The following is a 17,843-nucleotide window of genomic DNA, read 5'->3' on the forward strand; positions in this document are numbered from 1 at the left end:
CCCCACAAACTTTGCTTTTGTGACCAGGACAGTGATATTTTGAAATTTACCTATTTCCAATGAGAAAACGGGCGAATTTGTGTCTTTTCGTTCACATAAAGTCAGAAAAAAACAACATATGAATCCAAATTAACATGTATTTATACTAAAGTAATACAAAAATGACTACAAAAGATTTAGAAGTGAGTAGTTTTTCGAGATTTACGATTATACTGTAAATCACTTTCACGAATCAGCCCCCAAATGTAGTCTCCAATGTAGTCATTTTTGTATTACTTTAGTATAAATACATGTTAATTTGGATTCATATGTTGTTTTTTTCTGACTTTATGTGAACGAAGACACAAATTCGCCCGTTTTCTCATTGGAAATAGGTAAATTTCAAAATATCACTCCTGGTCACAAAAGCAAAGTTTGTGGGTAATAATAGCCATTTTCTATACTTTTGAGGCATAAGCAATTAGGAAATAACACTTACTACCCAGGAACAAAAATTGTGACACATTATTATAATAATGTGTCCTCCACCAGGGATTGAACCCACAACCCTCTGGTCAAGAGTCCAGAGCCCTAACCACTACTAGAGAGTTAATACAAAAGCCATTACAATATATAAATACATGTGAAACATCCATTATAAGTTATACTAAACAATGGTTAATTACCAAAAGCCAAGGAAAACAAGTGTGTTTTAAGTGTACATTTCAATTTTTCTACAGAATCAGTAAGTGCCAAAGAGAAGGAGCACACAAAGAGAAGCTTCGACCTCTCAATGTAACACATCTAGTTGATGGAACAGCCAGCAGCTCAGCTGCTGAGAAGCGAAGCTGAAACCCAGGGACATAAAAATTGTCAATTGATTACCTGCATTATCACATAACTGTCGAGCTGGTGTCAACTTTAATTCTTCACATCCAAATACAGTTAGAAAATGTCACTGCCTTGCTCTATTACACTTTCGTAAGATAAAAATGAAAAACGATCACATTAATTATTGGTCAAATTAGTAATATTGTTTTATTACATCTAGGCCACTTCCCTCATATAAGAGTTTAAACAATAACAGTGATGGGAATCATTTCATAAATTTCTGACTGGTGTACTGTAATTGGTTATTCTGGAGTTTAACTGTGACAGCATATTTACTGTGTTTACATTTCCCTTCACTTTTGTTTAGTCTTGGTAGCCTGGTAATTAGTTTCCTTGCAACAAAAACACACTCCTGTGCAGGAATCGGACAGTACTGTCAGTGTAATAAGAAGCAGTGTGGGGAGTTATATGGGAGGTGTAATGAAAATTGCAACAGATCAAGGAACACAACATGCCACTACTGTAACATTTTGGGCATTGTTTAATACAGTCAAACCTGTATTCTTTTAAAGATTGTCCAATGGAACGACAAAGCAGAGTAGACTCAAAGCATAAGCATGGCAGTGCTAAGTAAATGGGTACATCTAATTTAATACGACAATAGACCCTTCATCTGTACTGTTCCTCCAGTATATGATATCAAAATATGTTCAGTCAATGATAATGTAATTAAAAAACAATAATGGTTTGTATTTGGTATGAATATAGCATGTACACAAATTTAAAACACATTGCCTCTGTACTAGTTTTCATATTTAATGCAAGATTTGTACAAGTTTAAAGAGAAAATACTTGAAATACAGTTTAAATTCTTGGCATTTTTTTATTGAAAAGTAAATGAGGTAAATGTAACCATAATATTGATTCAAAAGTACTTCAAATAACATCACAAACACCAAATCATAAGATATACACACAACAGTACTCATTTAATTGTCTTATTTTGTTACAAAATGTAACATTTCAAAAAATTACATTTTCACATACAGAAATAAACTGAGGAGTTAAAACATACAATTTAACCTTCAATTTTCTACCCAATTTAAAATGAACACTTCCCACTTCAACACACTCAAGAGGACTCAAGTTGCCAATATCGCCAACTTGCTACAAGTGAGATAGGAACCCAACATGCTTCACACTGTAGTCCAAAGTGCATTGCTTTTACTAACTGTGCCACATGTGACCCCTGATGCTGGTTTCTGATAGGCTGGGCATGTTGTCACTCCCATGTCAATGCAGTGTTCTATTCTTTTGGCAGCTTCACAGCGATAGAAATGGAGGACCTTCCTGGGTCAAGTCAGATAAAAGATAAGGTTTGAAAAGGAGTCACATTTCAGAACTGTAATGTCTGGATATTGGGAAAGCATCATAAATCATCCATAACGTCAAGCCCTCAATCATAAAATCTAAGGTAAAACTTAAAGAAAGGAAGTCAAGTGGGTAAAACGTGGTAAAGTCATAGCTCAAAGTCTTCTGTAAATGAATCAGACAGTATTTCAGTTGACCATAGTTCGGTGCCTGGAGGTGTCCAGATGGCATGCACACTTTCTTTCACTTGTAGCACACAGGACAACAGCTTCCCTCCACCCTCACCAAGTTGTGGCAGTTAGTCTCTGGGCAAAGTTCAACCTTACAAATCACCTGAGCGTGCTGGAATCGAAACAGATCATAAACAATGTTAGGCTATACAGTGTCTGTATATAGCACCTGGCAGCATCACATTCGCAACAGCAATGAAAGCACTGCCCATACTGCTATTCCTTATTAATAAACTAGGATTGGAGCTTGTGCCTCTTACCCTACAGAGGCAGGTTGTGCAGTCATCCTTTCTCCAGGTCTCCCCCTTGAGCCTTTGTGTTTCTGTTTCATCCAGACAGGCTTCATGCTTCAGCCGAGCTTCCAGTTTGTTGATCTGTCACAGAAGTGACATGAATGAAAGGGTGTTGACTACTAACCCCTTGTGCTTCCTGTTGAAAGTTCCATGCTACTATACACTGTGCTTGGTGGATATCTATTTGTGGTGGTTGAATTGCAAGAGCCAGCAAAGATGTTGACAACATCTGCGGATAAAGACACAACCTTTGTCTTAAAAAGGTTTAAAAATTGATGCCTCCAGTGAAAATCTCCAGTGAAATCTGTATGTTTTCTGGGTATTGTTTTATACTTTTCATGTCTGAGGGGCCAGTAATGGTAATTCAGTCCAAACTGGAATTCAGATTCACTGTACCTGTTTTTTTAGCGAGGAGATGGTTCGCAGCATTTCTGTCACAAATTCACTTTCTTCCGAAGCAGCAGTCATGTTTACAAAGCTCCTTTGTTCCTCAACATGCCTTTAAAAGACAATATAAATAAATGATTCCTTAAGGCAGCCGGCAACATGCTAACAGAGTCACTAAACATACAGATTTGATTTATTCTTCAGCTGTCATTGTGCTTCAGTCCAGGTTTCCAATATCACTGTTTTAATCCTATTTACATTATTACAGTTGGTTTGGAAGTGCAGTTCCCTCTTCTGGAAAGCTACTGCACATACACATATGGCCCACTTTACCAAGCCTCTCCTGTTTTCATGCAGAAAAACTGTTATTATTGGTTTCACAGACCGCATTAGCACTAATCTTAAAGTACCTTACCTACGTTAACATTGGGGTAAAACCAGCCATGAATGTTTTATTAATTGTAAATAACTGGCATAATTGTCAGTGAGCAGTCATTTTAAAAAGGGTTGGATAAACGTGAGACTGAACTGCTCGATCAGCCTCCTGTTAGGATATAAAATACTGATTGTCATTCTCTGTGTTGCTATGCTAGTATAATTTTGTCTGTGAACTTTGTTTTATTAGGGTGAGGTAAAGGCAAACATTCTACAATGTAAAAAAAAGTCTATGATAGCGGATCACACCTACACAATGATCATATTTAGAATGCATGCTTATACTACAAAATATTTCTGCTAACACTAATTCTCAAAAAGAAGCAGCTATGTTAATAATAGCTCTGGTTGGAAACCTCAAGCCAGACAAGTTTTGATGATAACATCATTGCTGTCCATTTAGGGTTAGTCAGAAATAAATCACCCAAAAGGCAACACCCTACCCCCTCTGTGCTCAGGGATGTTCAAGGCAAAATAAATAAAACAAATTTGGGTGATTTGTCATGGAATTACCCTTTTGTGACCTTTTGTACATGCACCAAATGGAGTGACACTTTTGTACACTTGTTGTGTTGTAGAATCAAAGCTACATGACTAGTAGGTTTATTTACTATTGACCAATGAATGTGGTTTCATAAACAGAAAAGTGGTTATAAAGGATGTGAATAAATTGTGTGTAAATAAAGCATAGCTAGAGTGTGATAGACCAGAGGACGAGAATACTGCTGCACTCTACCCTATTGCTTGCTGTGTTATTTATCAAGTTTGTTGTAGTGAGGGAATTCATTGGGTTCAACCCACAAAATAACATGCACTTAGGGTGAGGCGGTGAACACTCCACAAACAGGATGGTGCATCTATGGCTGAGTCATATTTGCGGGGAAATGCTTGGAAGTTATCCTTGCTTTGTAGATAAATAGAGAGGACTTCAGTCATCATGAGCACTAATAAAGCATTACAAAAAATCAAACAAACAAATTCAAACAAACTACCATCGCTTCACGTGTAAAGATTACCTCGTTCTTCTCCGAGATGTGCCATTGTCTACATAGCTGAATTCAGCAGAGTGATTACTAGGGAAGGTCTCAAAAAGTCCTTCAGCCTGCCCTTTGATAAAACAAACAAGGGGAAATGAAAAACAACTATTTCTATTTCTGTGTAGTAGTAATGTTTATCTCCATTCATTTGTTTGTCCAGCTAGTTGCACACTAATGGCCTCAGCAAATGTGATTTGTGCTTCTGTTGTGTAACCAACAGATGTATTGTCTCTAGCTTTATATTGGTTTAATTGATTTATTCCATTCCTATTTTTAATCCTACCTGTGATAAATGAAAACGATTGTCGGACACATCAGCTGCAAAATAAGGGTCATACCTTCATAGCACTGCTGCCACAAGCGCAGGTCGATGTACGGGATGTCGCTGCAAGAAACAAATCCGTGAGGGAAGTCCGCAATCTGGAAGACGTCTGGTTGGATCTCGGTGATGTCATCCGCGTTGTCACAGAGGACCCTGGCCAGGGAGGCTTGACGAATCTGGGTCAGCTGTGCAGGTGTGAATACCCCTGGGTTCTCGTACCAGAAACTGCAACAGCAGAGCATGAAGAAAGCAGATTAACCTTGGAAGAACTTCTACCAGTCCGCTATTGACCACTGTACTAATCAGGGTGCTCTTACCGGTCTCCATCTCGCAGTTTTTGAAACTCTATCACAAGCAGACACAGAAGAGTGGCTCCAAGTCTTGTCCCTGGGACCAGGTCTTCATTCATCAGTGCTGGGAACAAGTCGATATTCTCTGTAATGCCATATAACCTGGGAATTCAATCAAACGTGTTTAATCTATTGTAAAACATATATTCTCTGAAGGATTTTTCTTGGTCAAACTGCCAACGTTTTTTTTTTTCTGGTTGTTTTTATGCTCTAATTGAATATATAATGATTTTTTTTAGCACAATGCTGTAGACCAGGATTGTCTAACAGATGGTGGGGGAGCCATGTATGGGTCATTGAGCTTCATCATATGGTTATTTGGTATCTTATTTAAGGTTGCAATGGGTTTGAAAACAGCACAATGACAATCTGTTAGGTAGAAGAAAATACAGCAAAACTGATGTTTAAAAATTCAACTTTCAAATGAAGCACTGTTTGTTTGTATTTGCTAGTACCATTTTTTTTTTTTTTAGTAAACTAATCATTCTTTTTAAGGGATATTTCTGCCTCTATAAGATATCCCTGGTCATCAGTATGGCATTTTTTTATACTGAATGGTTAAACAACCACTGCTGATAAAAAAAGGAGTTTTAAAAACTGCCATGGGTACAACTCACTTTTTCAACTTTTCTCGAATTTCTGGGTTCTTGATCTCGTTTCTAAGATCTTCAAAATCCTGAGCAGAGGTGAGGTTGCAGAAGACCCTGTAATCCTTGTATGGTGGGATCCCATGGTCGCGCCCTCTTTGGATGCTGAGAGAGGCGAGATCCAGGTTGACAGCTCTGGTTGTGGCAAACAGCTGCTCCGTGAGAACTGGGCTCAACTGCTCAGTTGATACTCTCATCTTCCCAGGCCTTCCAAAAAGACCACGTAAGATGGGGTCAATGCCTCCCTCACGGACAATCCGAAACGGGGAAAAGAAGGCCTTTTGTAACGGCAGATGACCTTCAGGGATGACCCCAAAGGTCTTGTTAAACCGATAAACAACTGGGTCTATCATAGTGTGGCCAAACCGGAAAGCAGCTGTGGCAAAAGAATTCGAAATCCCTGCATTGGTGTTGGGGTCGTAGCCTTCGTATTCCCCCAGCCTCCTCATGCCAGCCACCCCCAGGATCTTGGGCAGCCAGTGACTGTAGGTTATATGCTGCATCTGCGCACCCACTATTTTTCTAGCCTCATGGTAAATGGTGTTGCTATTCCACTTTGGGTTGAGCTCCAGCAGTTTTGCGGCTATACGGTTGTGCTCCCTGAACCAAATCGTGTGCATGGCTGTCAGCCCAAGATGCTCGTTGGCTCTAATGTCTCCCGATAAAAAGCATGGGATAGAGGTGTTATCTCTGTTATTCTGACAGACTGTGGGTGGACTCATCGCAAAGGGCATAAAAGGTTTTCTTGAGCCGGGCGCAGCATCCCCTTTCCTCAGGAATCCTTTGCTAGTCAGATCTCTTAGCTGCTGCGACTCATGCTCAGTGCTCCCATACACATTCGAGGCATCAATGTAGGAAGTCAGATGGTTCATCTGCTCCCTCGGGAGTACAGAATTTATGAGCAGAAATGCCTCGCCACTTCCACAAACTGGGCTACTGCGCATCAATGGCATGCATCTCTTGCCCTGTGCAAAAGGGTCGTTTTCTGGGATCAAGATAGAAAAGCAGGGGGGGTCTTCCGTGCAGACTTCACTGCAGCGTTTCCCGTCTGAAAAGCGGGAATTGCTTATTGCTGCTACGGTCCGAACAACATCGTGGGTGAGGAGCTGGCCCCACTGCATCAGCATCTTCGTGAACTGGTTCTCAAGAGTCATTGTCTCTGACCTCATCACCGTGGTTGACACCAGACGGGCTAATGGGAGAGGATGCTGGTTGTCATTCGTGGAGCCCCGTGGCAAGTTGAACCCATCCTTGTAGGCTGGTTTTAGGAGCCGCTCGAAGGCCGTTGCAGACGCCCCCCACTTTGGGTGCTGGAGATTGTTGCAGCTGCCATCTTGTGTCCTATATTTCTGGTGGAAGCACATGTCTGAACAGTCGGGGGATCTCCTTTGGGCTGCACAGCCTGACAGACTGTCTATGACTTGCAACCATTTTGGAGAAACCAAAACATTAAAGCTTTGTCTGTCTACATAGAAAAAAAGAAAAAATATTTTTACAGCCAACTGTTTTTGTTCCATCATGGTTCACATAGCTCTATACGGCAGATAGTTGGAGTCGAGTTAGTGATAAGGGTCTATTTTATGGTGAGGCGAAAACAAATGCTGTTTAGACATTGAGATTAGGTTGTGCTGTAGACACTTACATATTCTCAAGCAAGCAGAGCACGACATTAACATTTGGGCTGCATTCAAAACACTGTTTTTGTCTGGCAATATTTTTTGCATGACACTTCTATTTACGTCAACATAGCCCACAAAATAGTTGTTTGGTGGTGCCCTGTAACATTATCATTAAACAACTTAATATATCTGTATGCTTTACATTTTTGAGTATAAGTGCTTTCTGCATGAATACCAAACAAGCTTTACAGCAATCAGTCCTGTTCTCTTACACGATACATTCAGGGTCTTTGCAACCTTCTCTTGGATGAGCTCCAGCGTCCTCTCAAAGATCTCCCTGGCTCGCACAGCCTCCATGGTGTCAGGGTCCCGGGGGTACCTGAACAGTGCCAGAAGGTCGTTCTGGGATTTGGGGCGTCTGCCAGAACCAGAATAAGAAAAATAAATGCCTAGTATGGTCTGATATCCAAACATTTGAAACCTAGACCAGCAACAGTGCAAATGTATTTTAACTGTTCCAACCTGGAATGAAATGGCTCCAATACTTACATGCTAAAAAGATGTTTTTTCGTTGAATCTATTGCATCATCAATATTTTTAATGGCCTCCTGGATTGCTGCCTCAACATAGCTGTCTCCAGTTCGGCTTACTTCTGAGTCTTGGTAGGATAACATTTTTTTTTAAAAAAGCAACATAATCACCAAAGAAACCAAACTATTTGACATACCAGTTTAGAGAATAATTGAATTGCATAGCAATTGAACTGCACTGTTTGTTCTATCTAAAAGTAGCCAATACATGCATGACAGATTTCATATACAGTAAGGATAAACTCATTCAGATTTATTATATACAGAGTTCTTTAAATAACACAGAGAATACAGTAAACCTTGTTTTCTACAAGGTTACTCTCACCAAAGCGTCCCAGTCAGATTTTACCCAAACAAGGTAAACCATGTAGATAAACACCAGCCCTTCAGAAAGTGCAAAAGGCTGAATTTAATGTGCAGAAAATATACTATTTTTAAAAAAAAACAAACATTCCCCCAATTTATTCCCACGTCCTTAACAAAACATTCCAAGTGAATGACACATCTGCCTCATAAAAACAGAGACATGCCTGCACTAATAAGCCTGCACTATTGTTGGCACTTAGCTCAAATAGTAATTCTCTAATTTATGTAAAGCACTGTCAAAGTACTGTAAAAGAATGTTCTTAATATACTGTACCCTTCCATCTCCTTCTCTTCCTGCTAGAAACCCATACAGCTGCTAATTGCACATTCTCTTTAGAACCCTCTAGTTGATTGTAGACAGGGTTTGTTTTTACCTTCAGGAAGCACTATAAGCTGTACCACAGTGAAGTTTGCCCCTGCCCTGTTCGAAGCATGGCATTCATACTGGCCTTGGTCATGCTGTGCCACATTAACGATCCTTAGGGTACCACTTGACAAAACAGTGTAGCGCTGGTCACTAATCTGAGCACCTAGGAAATACAAAAAAACCATATAACCTTATAGTAATCTAAAATGAATTGCCATACTACTGAATAGCAACTGTGTCCAAAATGATGCAGTATATATTTTTGCTAGAACAGTCCCTAAAGTCAACATTACTCAGCATCACTCAACATTACTGGTTTAGTGATCACCTGCTTTGGTCCAGGTGATGGTGGCTGGGGGGGTTCCCTCTGCAGAGCAGATAAACTCCACACTTTGCCCGTTCAACACTGTGCTGTCAGTGGGGAGTGTAGAGAATCTGGGAGCTTCTGCTAGGGATAGAGAGGAAAGAGAAAATCTGTAACACTTACCAGTGAAAAAAAATGTGACATTTCAAGACATATACACAGACAAAACAATGTATTAAAATTGTTCAGTAATACCAAACGTTTGGTTTCATATCAAGATTATACTGAATTTCTTGAACAAAACCATATGTACACCAAAAAAGTATAACAAAATTGAAAATTTGAGAGTCCCCAGCCATGAGAACAGTTCAAATGAAGGATCAACGACTTGCCTTGTATAATGAGGAGAGCCGAGGCCTCGACAGAGCCCTCTATGTTGCTGCCTGTGCAGATGTACTCGCCCTTGTCACTGACAATGACTCCCTCAATGAAGAGCCCCCCTGAGGGGGTGATGGTGTACCTCTGGCTATCTGACAATGGTAAGTGATCAGGCCCCCTAGTCCAGGAGACTCGAGGCTGGGGGATCCCAGACACACTGCACTCCAGGGTGACACTCTGACCACTCCAAACTTCTGTGTCCTCTGGCTCAATCACAAAACTGGGTTTTACTGGAAAAAAAACAGGCTTAAATATATAGAGGATACTCAATGATTGTTCGTGGTATACCTGAGGATGTCCTACAAACGATCATTTAATATTCTGTTTATACAAGTATATATTTAAAATAAATATCAATCAAATTTGTACATTTTTATATGAAATCAATTCATTCAGAGATTATTTTACCTGGCAAATTTTTACTTTCATTTTTTCAACAGACTATACTTCGACGCAGATTCAATTCTAACCCTGTTTAGGGCCTCTTCCCAACTGTCTTTTTAGCTAGAACCATGAGCTCAGGCTGTCAAATATGCAGCCTCTATATTGTTTCCTACCGTTACCAGTGTAGTGTTAGAACGTGGTACATCGGCAGAATGTGGTACATGTACCAAAACTTGACCTGTGTAATGTCAGAAAGCGGTACGTTGTCACATTGAAAGTGTTATATTGTCAGATTTTGGTACAATCAATTACAATCTGATGGATGTTTTGCAATTGTCAAACAGAGGTACATTTACCATTAATTATACTTTTTTTTTTTTTTGCAAACTTAAACTGGAAACAGACAATCAATTTCTCTAAAAAGAAAAAAAAAGTCCACCACAAAGTTGCACAAGTAATAAAATGTACAAGACCCAATGTATTGCATATGATAAATGTTTGCATACTATTTAATGGTGGAAAAATTTGAAAAATTACATTAACAATGATGTAAAAGACTGGAAAATATGATAAATTAAATTTAAAAAGATGTAAAAGACTGAAAACAGCATAACGTACCAGATTTGAATGGGCGCTTCCGAGCTTTCTTAGCGGAAGTTGTTTAGGCACTGTTTCAGCATGCACGAGCAAGCGAAGTGCGCTGCGTACCACTTTTTACCGCATACCTGAAAATAACACTACACCAGTGTTAATGAAGGAGCTACAGACTGTTCGGATAAGTCAGACGCAGGCTGATCAGTAACTGGCATTTCTTGACTAAACTAGTTCTTAAGGAAATCGGGGTCCAAAGCAAAACAAAAATAAAAATCTGAAAGACATTTTAAAGTTGTTATAAAACACACATCGGTGGAGGCAGTGTTGCTTGAACTACTGAAACGCAGCTCTGCCCTGAATTACACCACTGGATTGGAATGTAGCAAAGACACATTCGAAACTAGTCCCGGTGAGCATGTTATTCCACTTATGTGTATCCCGTGCAAGATATAAAATGTATCCCACGCTAGATATACCCATGCTTGTGGTACAACATACAGACTTCCATGTATACTTGGCATGCCGCACATACTTACTGCAGCTGAACTCATGTATAGGTACCGCGGTTACAGGCAATCCCTGTAGGTTGCTGGGATGCACACAGATGGCGCCTGCTGGAACGCTGCCTCGCTGCTCGTATTCCCTGAGAAGCTCTACCAGCCAGGCTAGTTCACAGTCACAGATCAGGGCATTGGAGTCCAGACGTCTAGAGAGGAAAAGTACACAAAGGCAGAGCATATGCTTTGAGTAATATGGGAGCCCAACAGAAATGTGGGCAGTATAAAAAGAACCTTTAATATTTAATTGAAGCATTTCAACTACTCAGGAATCTCTTTGGACATATATATATATATATATATATATATATATATATATATATATATATTTTTTTTTTTCTTTACAAATTCTAATAGGTATACATATGGATTGAATCACGAAAAACCAGCATAGGTCAGCAGATTATTTCTTAACTTTCCTCAGCAGGGTCTATAGACACTGACTCCCATTATCCTCCTGTCTCTGAGCTGTTTTGTCTGTCTTTGAAGCTACTCCTTCCCCTGACAGGGATCCGCGGCACCACTGTGCTCCTGCAAGGTCGTTGGAAGATGAACCTTTGCATGATTATTTCTCTTATTTTCACTTGACGGGGAGCTGCAGACGCATTTCATTGTGTCCTTGAAAATGTTCTGATACGGTTATGATATTATTGATCATTGTTACCATGATTAATAACACTTTTTTCTGCATAGCAACATTTGATTGCTAACTTTTTTTGAATTTCCAAATACAGGTAGCAACGTGCCCTTAGTCATTTCAAGTTATAGTCAGAATGGCTGGATTAAAGCAAGTTAGAGATTACTTACAGTCTGCTGAGCAGCTTGAAGGCTCCTGGCTTTATCTTCGATATTCTGTTGTTGTTGAGAAACCTAAAAAATAGTACAGATCAAAAATCAAAACAATCAAAACGACCTGTCCTGAGACGGTTCAATTCTTGTTTTTCATTCTGGTCTGCTTCAGTTCGATTGACTGTTATAGGTACCAGCCAGAACGTGCAGGTTCAATATTTTCTGTTGTTACGGGGCATACCATTTCTATTTTATGTGACAAAAGCTTTAATAGTGACCCCCGTTCGACTGGAAGTACATGGCTGAGATACCCCGTTCTCACACTCTACTTGAACTCAACCAGGTCTGCATTTAACACTGCTGTTGAATCAACAATCAATTGAGCAAAACATTCCTGTGGGTTACATTCATGAAGGATTACCGTGCATAGTGGGTAGACGCTCACTTGTGGTGTGTGTGGTCACTGGGGTCATTCCCCTTGTTTTTTAAAGTAGACACACATTACAGCTCCTGATTGCTTTATATTACAGTCCCTGGAGATCCAATTTCTATATGTTTGCAATGACTGCAGTCAATAAGGACCTCTGGAGTTCAGTGTTACTGTAATCATGCTTTTTTTAGGATACTTACAATCTCTGAAGACTTGGTAGATCATTAAATATGCCAGACTCAAGAATTTCCAGGTTGTTAAAATGAAGATATCTAGTTAAACAAAACAAGAAGAGCTTGATTTAACAGAAAAAGACATTACCAAAAATAAAGCCAATGTGTAGACATTATTTTATATATACGCTGTCATATATTGAAAGAAAACCAAGTGTTCATACTCACAGCTGTTCTAATGATATCAGTCCTTTAAAAGCCTCTTTCTGTATTTCCTGTATTTCATTTTTATAGATGAAGCTTTAAAGGGGGAAGTAAGAAAAACCACAACAGTATAAGTACAAGGTGAAATATCAAACTGTTCTTATTTGGGCATCGTAATGATTCCTGAACAATGATACTCACAGATATTTGAGATTCTTCAGATTTTCAAAGGCTCTTCTTGGAATAATTCTTATCTGGTTATTGTTCAGCTGTCTGGGTAAACAATGGTAGAGGTCATTATGACATGTTGACACTATTATCATTGCAGCACCCACCTCCTTCCCAGCAGGGCCTATAGGAACAGTCACAAGAAGGGATCTCGATTACCCTAATCCTACTACTGAAACAAGATGTGATCAGCACGCGTTGAAACCACGTGATTGTCATTTACATCATTCACTATCACGTGATGATCAGGCATTATATACATGATATGACAGATAATGAATGCTTCCACTCGGGCTAGGCCATATGTCAGGCTAACAAGTTCAATGAGTTTAGAGGTCTTTACCCCCCAGTTTTGTCGACAGTAGTTTATAACCTCACACATTTCCAACTGTGATGCTTATTTTGCTAATTCAGTCTTATTTTATGGATCAACCCAGGGTGATTCACTCAAGCATAGCAACATCTAAACTAGAAATATATTGCAAAAAAACCCCAACTTTTTTGCAACAGCTCCATACACTTCTATGAGGGTTTAATTGCCCAGAGAGACGTGAATACAAAGGGTCAGGAGGCTTTGATATACAAATCTGTCAGGAATTTATATATATATATATATATATATATATATATATATATATATATATATATATATATATATATATATATATATATATGTGTTTATGACGCAACTCTAGAAGACACGTAGGCCAAATGGAAGAAAGCCAAACAATGGGCTTACATTCAATAATGAAAGAACATTACTAAATTGTCTCTCATTTTTTGTATATACTTATTTTATTATAAGGGCCATCATTCACTTTTTTGAATAACTATACTACAATATAAACCTGCTTAAAACTGTGCTGCTTTGTTTTTCTAAGTTAGCTGTTTAATAAATAAGCTTGTGATTTGTAGAATATTGTTTACAGATATTTACTCAATATAAATTATCAAGCACTGAAAATACCCCCTTACTGATTAAAAAGGATCCACTGACCAAAGTATTGTTTTATCATACAGTACTTACAACATGCTCAGATTTTTTGACCCTTTAAAGGCTTGTGCATGGATCTCCTTTATGTGATTAAACCGTAAATCCCTGCAAAAAAAAAAAGGGAGCACAAGGAGGTTAAGTGACTTGCTCAGGGTCACACACAGTGAGTCAGTGGCTGAGCTGGGATTGAACCAGGAACCTCCTGGTAAAAAGGCCCTTTCTTTAACCAGTGGACCACAAAAGTTGCGGTACAGAAGTTTTTACTGGTTGAGTTACAAACTTAAAAAGTCTATGAGAGAGCTACCAATATCCTAATTTGAAAACAAATCTAAGCACCCTTATAAAATGTAGCAATATTTTCTCTGTGGATTTGATGCAGCATTTCAAGGTATTTAAATGCATAAAACTAAAAGAACTAATAAAAATACAACTCCTTTTCTTCACCCACTTGGATTCTCTATTGGAACTGAAGTCACTCCCATTAAATAAATGACATCCCTGTGCCCGTAATGAGCTTGGATTGGTGTTGGGATTGTACATCTGGAATTTCTCTATTCCTAACAGCTTGGAAAAACGTGATTTTTCCAGAATTAAATTCAGAACTGAACCTCAGTGTGGGTTGGCAAGAGGAAATTTACATTTGATATAATTGAATAACACTGTAGAACAGGTCAATAAAGCAGGTCCTTTCCGTGAAAATCTGATTCATATGATCTATCCTAACCTATCCTTTCAATACATATTTGTTCAGCAGTCTGAATGTAGAGTGTGATCTTTAAGGTTGTGTTCATTTTCCCCATTATACCATTTTTCATATGCCTTTTTTAATGATCTAAGTGGAGATGGCTCTAAAAACACCACTCTTTAACTTCACAATTTGTCTGCTGTCCTTCAGGGGGTGATTTATTGACCCAGATATAAATCTGATTTATATATTTTAGGACAACAGTATCAGTAGGAAAATAGTGTTTAAAACCTTGGCTAGCAGTCCTTTAAAGTACTGTAGGTCTTGGCCTGTAGTGGCTACCACTTGTTGTTTATTTAATCTGCCCTGTGTTTAAATTATATACGTCAACTACAGAAATGATCACATACTTTCCACACATAATAAAGCAAGTCTGGCGGCCTGTTCCTTACCCCGCTCATTTCTGGCTGAAGCGATTGCCAAGCTAAACTTGAAGCTCATTAACTTTTTATAAACCAACAATGTAACTCTCGAAAAAGTTCACATACTTTTCAAGTATGTAATATACAGCACCAGCGAGAGTGAAACAAGTATTTTGGCAAAAGCTAGTTTGCTTTCAATGACATCACTTAGTTATAGGAGTCAGTTGAAAGACTTTGAACCATGTGTCAAACACATGCATTTGCTCTGAGCAGAATTACATTTTTTGTGTTATTGGAAACAATAAATTGCACAGAATCAAAATATCATCATTCTGCAACAGATAAAGTTTAATTTTAATTACCGATATACTATTTACTGGAAGTACAGTTATAAGCAGCTACATTTCAATTATCTTGTAGTTTCTACAGCTATTAAATATACATTACTACAAGTCATTTTTCTCAAATACATAGCTCCTCAGTTTTCCATCATCACTGCCTTTCTTTTGTAGATCCACCATCGAAAGGAATATAAAAAAAAACATGTATTATAAAAATAGCCAACCCTCCAAAGACATTATTAACCTGCTATTTGGTTTCAAAATAAGCCAGATTTGGCTGGAAAACCACCAATCTGGCAACACTGTGCAAGATTTCTGTATAAAAGTAGAGAAATGGCTACTAGAGGTGTGCACCGGTAAATTCTTTCCCCTTAAACAGAAAGTTTATAAATATTTGCAATACCAGTGCTGCCAAATTTGACTTGTTTTGAAAGCATCTAGCAGGTAAATATTGTCTTGGTGGTTTGGCTATTTGTTGACTATTTTTATCGTGCATGTTTTCTTCTATTCATTTACATTATGAAGTCCTCACCAACGCAGAACTTCAATCATCACAATGCCCTGTATAGTACCTCACATCCTCCCCCTGTCATTTTTTCTGGAGCTCAGCATCCAATAAAATTACAAATCACACAAACACTTACACTTGTATTCAGAAAATGATTACATATGATTGACACTCATATACATTTAACTGGGGTTCTCAGTGCAATCCAGGACTACAGTAAATATTACAGTGCTAACAAATTCATTGTCTTAGAGATACTGTTGTCCTTAGCATGGCCATAACCAGAGCTGATATTCTACCGAGGTCAAACTTAGGTTTCAAACTATAGCTGGCAGTATGACTGCTTGGTATTTACTATTCAACCTCCAAATCTATGTTACACAGCAAACCAGCAGAGAAAATGAAGGAGTCTTTTGTACTTTACCAGGATTTTTACATGAGCATCAGCATCGATGATGCAAAAAAACACCCGACACGACATCAATGTTCTCATAGCTAGTGACATCCATGGTCCTAAGATATATAAAACCATTTTTTGATAACAAACAAACTCTTTTAAAACTATGTGCATATAAATGCACTTTTTTTTTAATTTTTTTTTTTAAAGTAAAACAGTAAATTATACTTCTATCTTAAATAAACTGGCAATACCCTATATTTCAATTACTTATCGTAATTATACCTAATAACATTTGTCAATAAAAATGGGATTTTTATATTTAAGGCATTGCATTTTTTGTTAATTCATTAACTTGCATGCTGATATAGCATTTTTAGCTTTTCTGTTTATTGTACTTGTGCTCAATAAAACCACCACCAACAAAATACACTTACTAAAATGCAATAAAATTTGATAAAAGTCACTTTTGTTTTTAAACAAAGTAATCATTAATCTGTGACACAATTCTCACTAATTTATATAACACCCTTATTTCATACAGCTGCCACCTACAGCAAGATTTCTTAAAATAAATAAATAAATAAAAAATACTTACAACAAATTGGTCTGCGGAGGGAGCCCAGGAATAGTTTGCAGCCTCAAGTGCATACACCTCACTGTAGTCTGATAGCAGAGACATTGGTTTGGGCAAGGCAGCGACCAACAGGAAAAAACAAGAAAAAGAGTTCCTGCAAACACTGTGTATCTGGACAGCATGTTGCACCGCTGAGAAGTAGATTTTTTGGAGAGCTTCAGGCTGCTTTTAAAAGTTTCTAAGAGTCCTGAGTAGGTGGGACTGCACTGATACACACACACACACACACGTACGTTTCCAATCAACGTCTGCTTCGCTCCTCTGAGTCCAAGGCATGGCTCACTTGAGCCAACATTCTGCTGTGGGCCAGTCAGATTCACTAAATATTTACTCCAATACCAATAAGCTAATCAAACTGGCAACGCTGGAGAACAATAAGCAAAACAAATCAACAGTGCTTTGCAATCTATTATCCTATTCTCTTCAATGCCAAGTATACTAGTCTCTGTAAGTCACCTTGGATAAAGACGTCTGCTAAATAAACAAATAATACTATCTTCTAGCTACAGTAAATACTGTACATGTTGTCTCCTGCTGTATATTTTGCATTACTAAGAAATTATTTCGTTTTATTTTATGTGGGCGTTGCAGCCATTGATACTACAGCAACTACTGACCAACAATCCTGATGAATTCTCAGAGATTATTGCTCCTTGAGAAAAACAGCAAACAGGAGTCGCTGTTTGCAAAGATGAAAAAGGTAGATGATGAGAACACACTCAGGATTCATGGCGAATCAGCAAAGCCATGGTTGAAGTGGTTGGTTTTGACAGCCAATCATTTGATATTGTGAACGGTTTGTTTTTTTGTCAGTAAGTCTCAAGAACACAGATGCACATTTTGACGCAAAAAACTTCAGTCTCTGAAGTTTTTTTGCAATGCAAAATGATCAATTTAAAGTGTATACTTTAGAAGTGGCAACACAAATGTCATT

At 38.3% G+C, this 17,843-nt stretch overlaps 1 protein-coding gene across 4 annotated transcripts; it reads right to left on the reverse strand.

Annotated features, from left to right (window-relative positions):
* Window positions 1–460: 460 nt before the first annotated feature.
* On the reverse strand, window positions 461–17,244 carry LOC131702122 (peroxidasin homolog). Of its 4 annotated transcripts, XM_059004128.1 has the most exons (19): window positions 16,871–17,244; window positions 13,953–14,024; window positions 12,899–12,970; window positions 12,722–12,793; window positions 12,521–12,592; window positions 11,909–11,971; window positions 11,081–11,250; window positions 9,521–9,796; window positions 9,153–9,269; window positions 8,832–8,987; window positions 8,051–8,159; window positions 7,774–7,919; window positions 5,853–7,347; window positions 5,203–5,337; window positions 4,902–5,110; window positions 4,543–4,633; window positions 3,101–3,203; window positions 2,672–2,785; window positions 461–2,523 (listed from the first exon to the last, which is right to left on the reverse strand). In XM_059004128.1, the coding sequence occupies exons 1-19, from the start codon at window positions 17,029–17,031 to the stop codon at window positions 2,425–2,427; spliced, it is 3,732 nt and encodes a 1,243-aa protein (XP_058860111.1). In that variant the 5' UTR covers window positions 17,032–17,244; the 3' UTR covers window positions 461–2,424. The 4 variants fall into 4 exon arrangements, 2 of the variants coding, with proteins under 2 accessions (XP_058860111.1, XP_058860112.1); XM_059004129.1 differs by lacking the exon at window positions 13,953–14,024 and having other exon boundaries at window positions 16,871–17,243; XR_009309294.1 differs by lacking the exons at window positions 461–2,523; window positions 4,543–4,633 and having other exon boundaries at window positions 2,674–2,785.
* Between the last annotated feature and the right edge of the window lie 599 nt (window positions 17,245–17,843).

This window comes from Acipenser ruthenus, chromosome 29 (assembly GCF_902713425.1).
Source record: "Acipenser ruthenus chromosome 29, fAciRut3.2 maternal haplotype, whole genome shotgun sequence".
NCBI lineage: Eukaryota > Metazoa > Chordata > Actinopteri > Acipenseriformes > Acipenseridae > Acipenser > Acipenser ruthenus.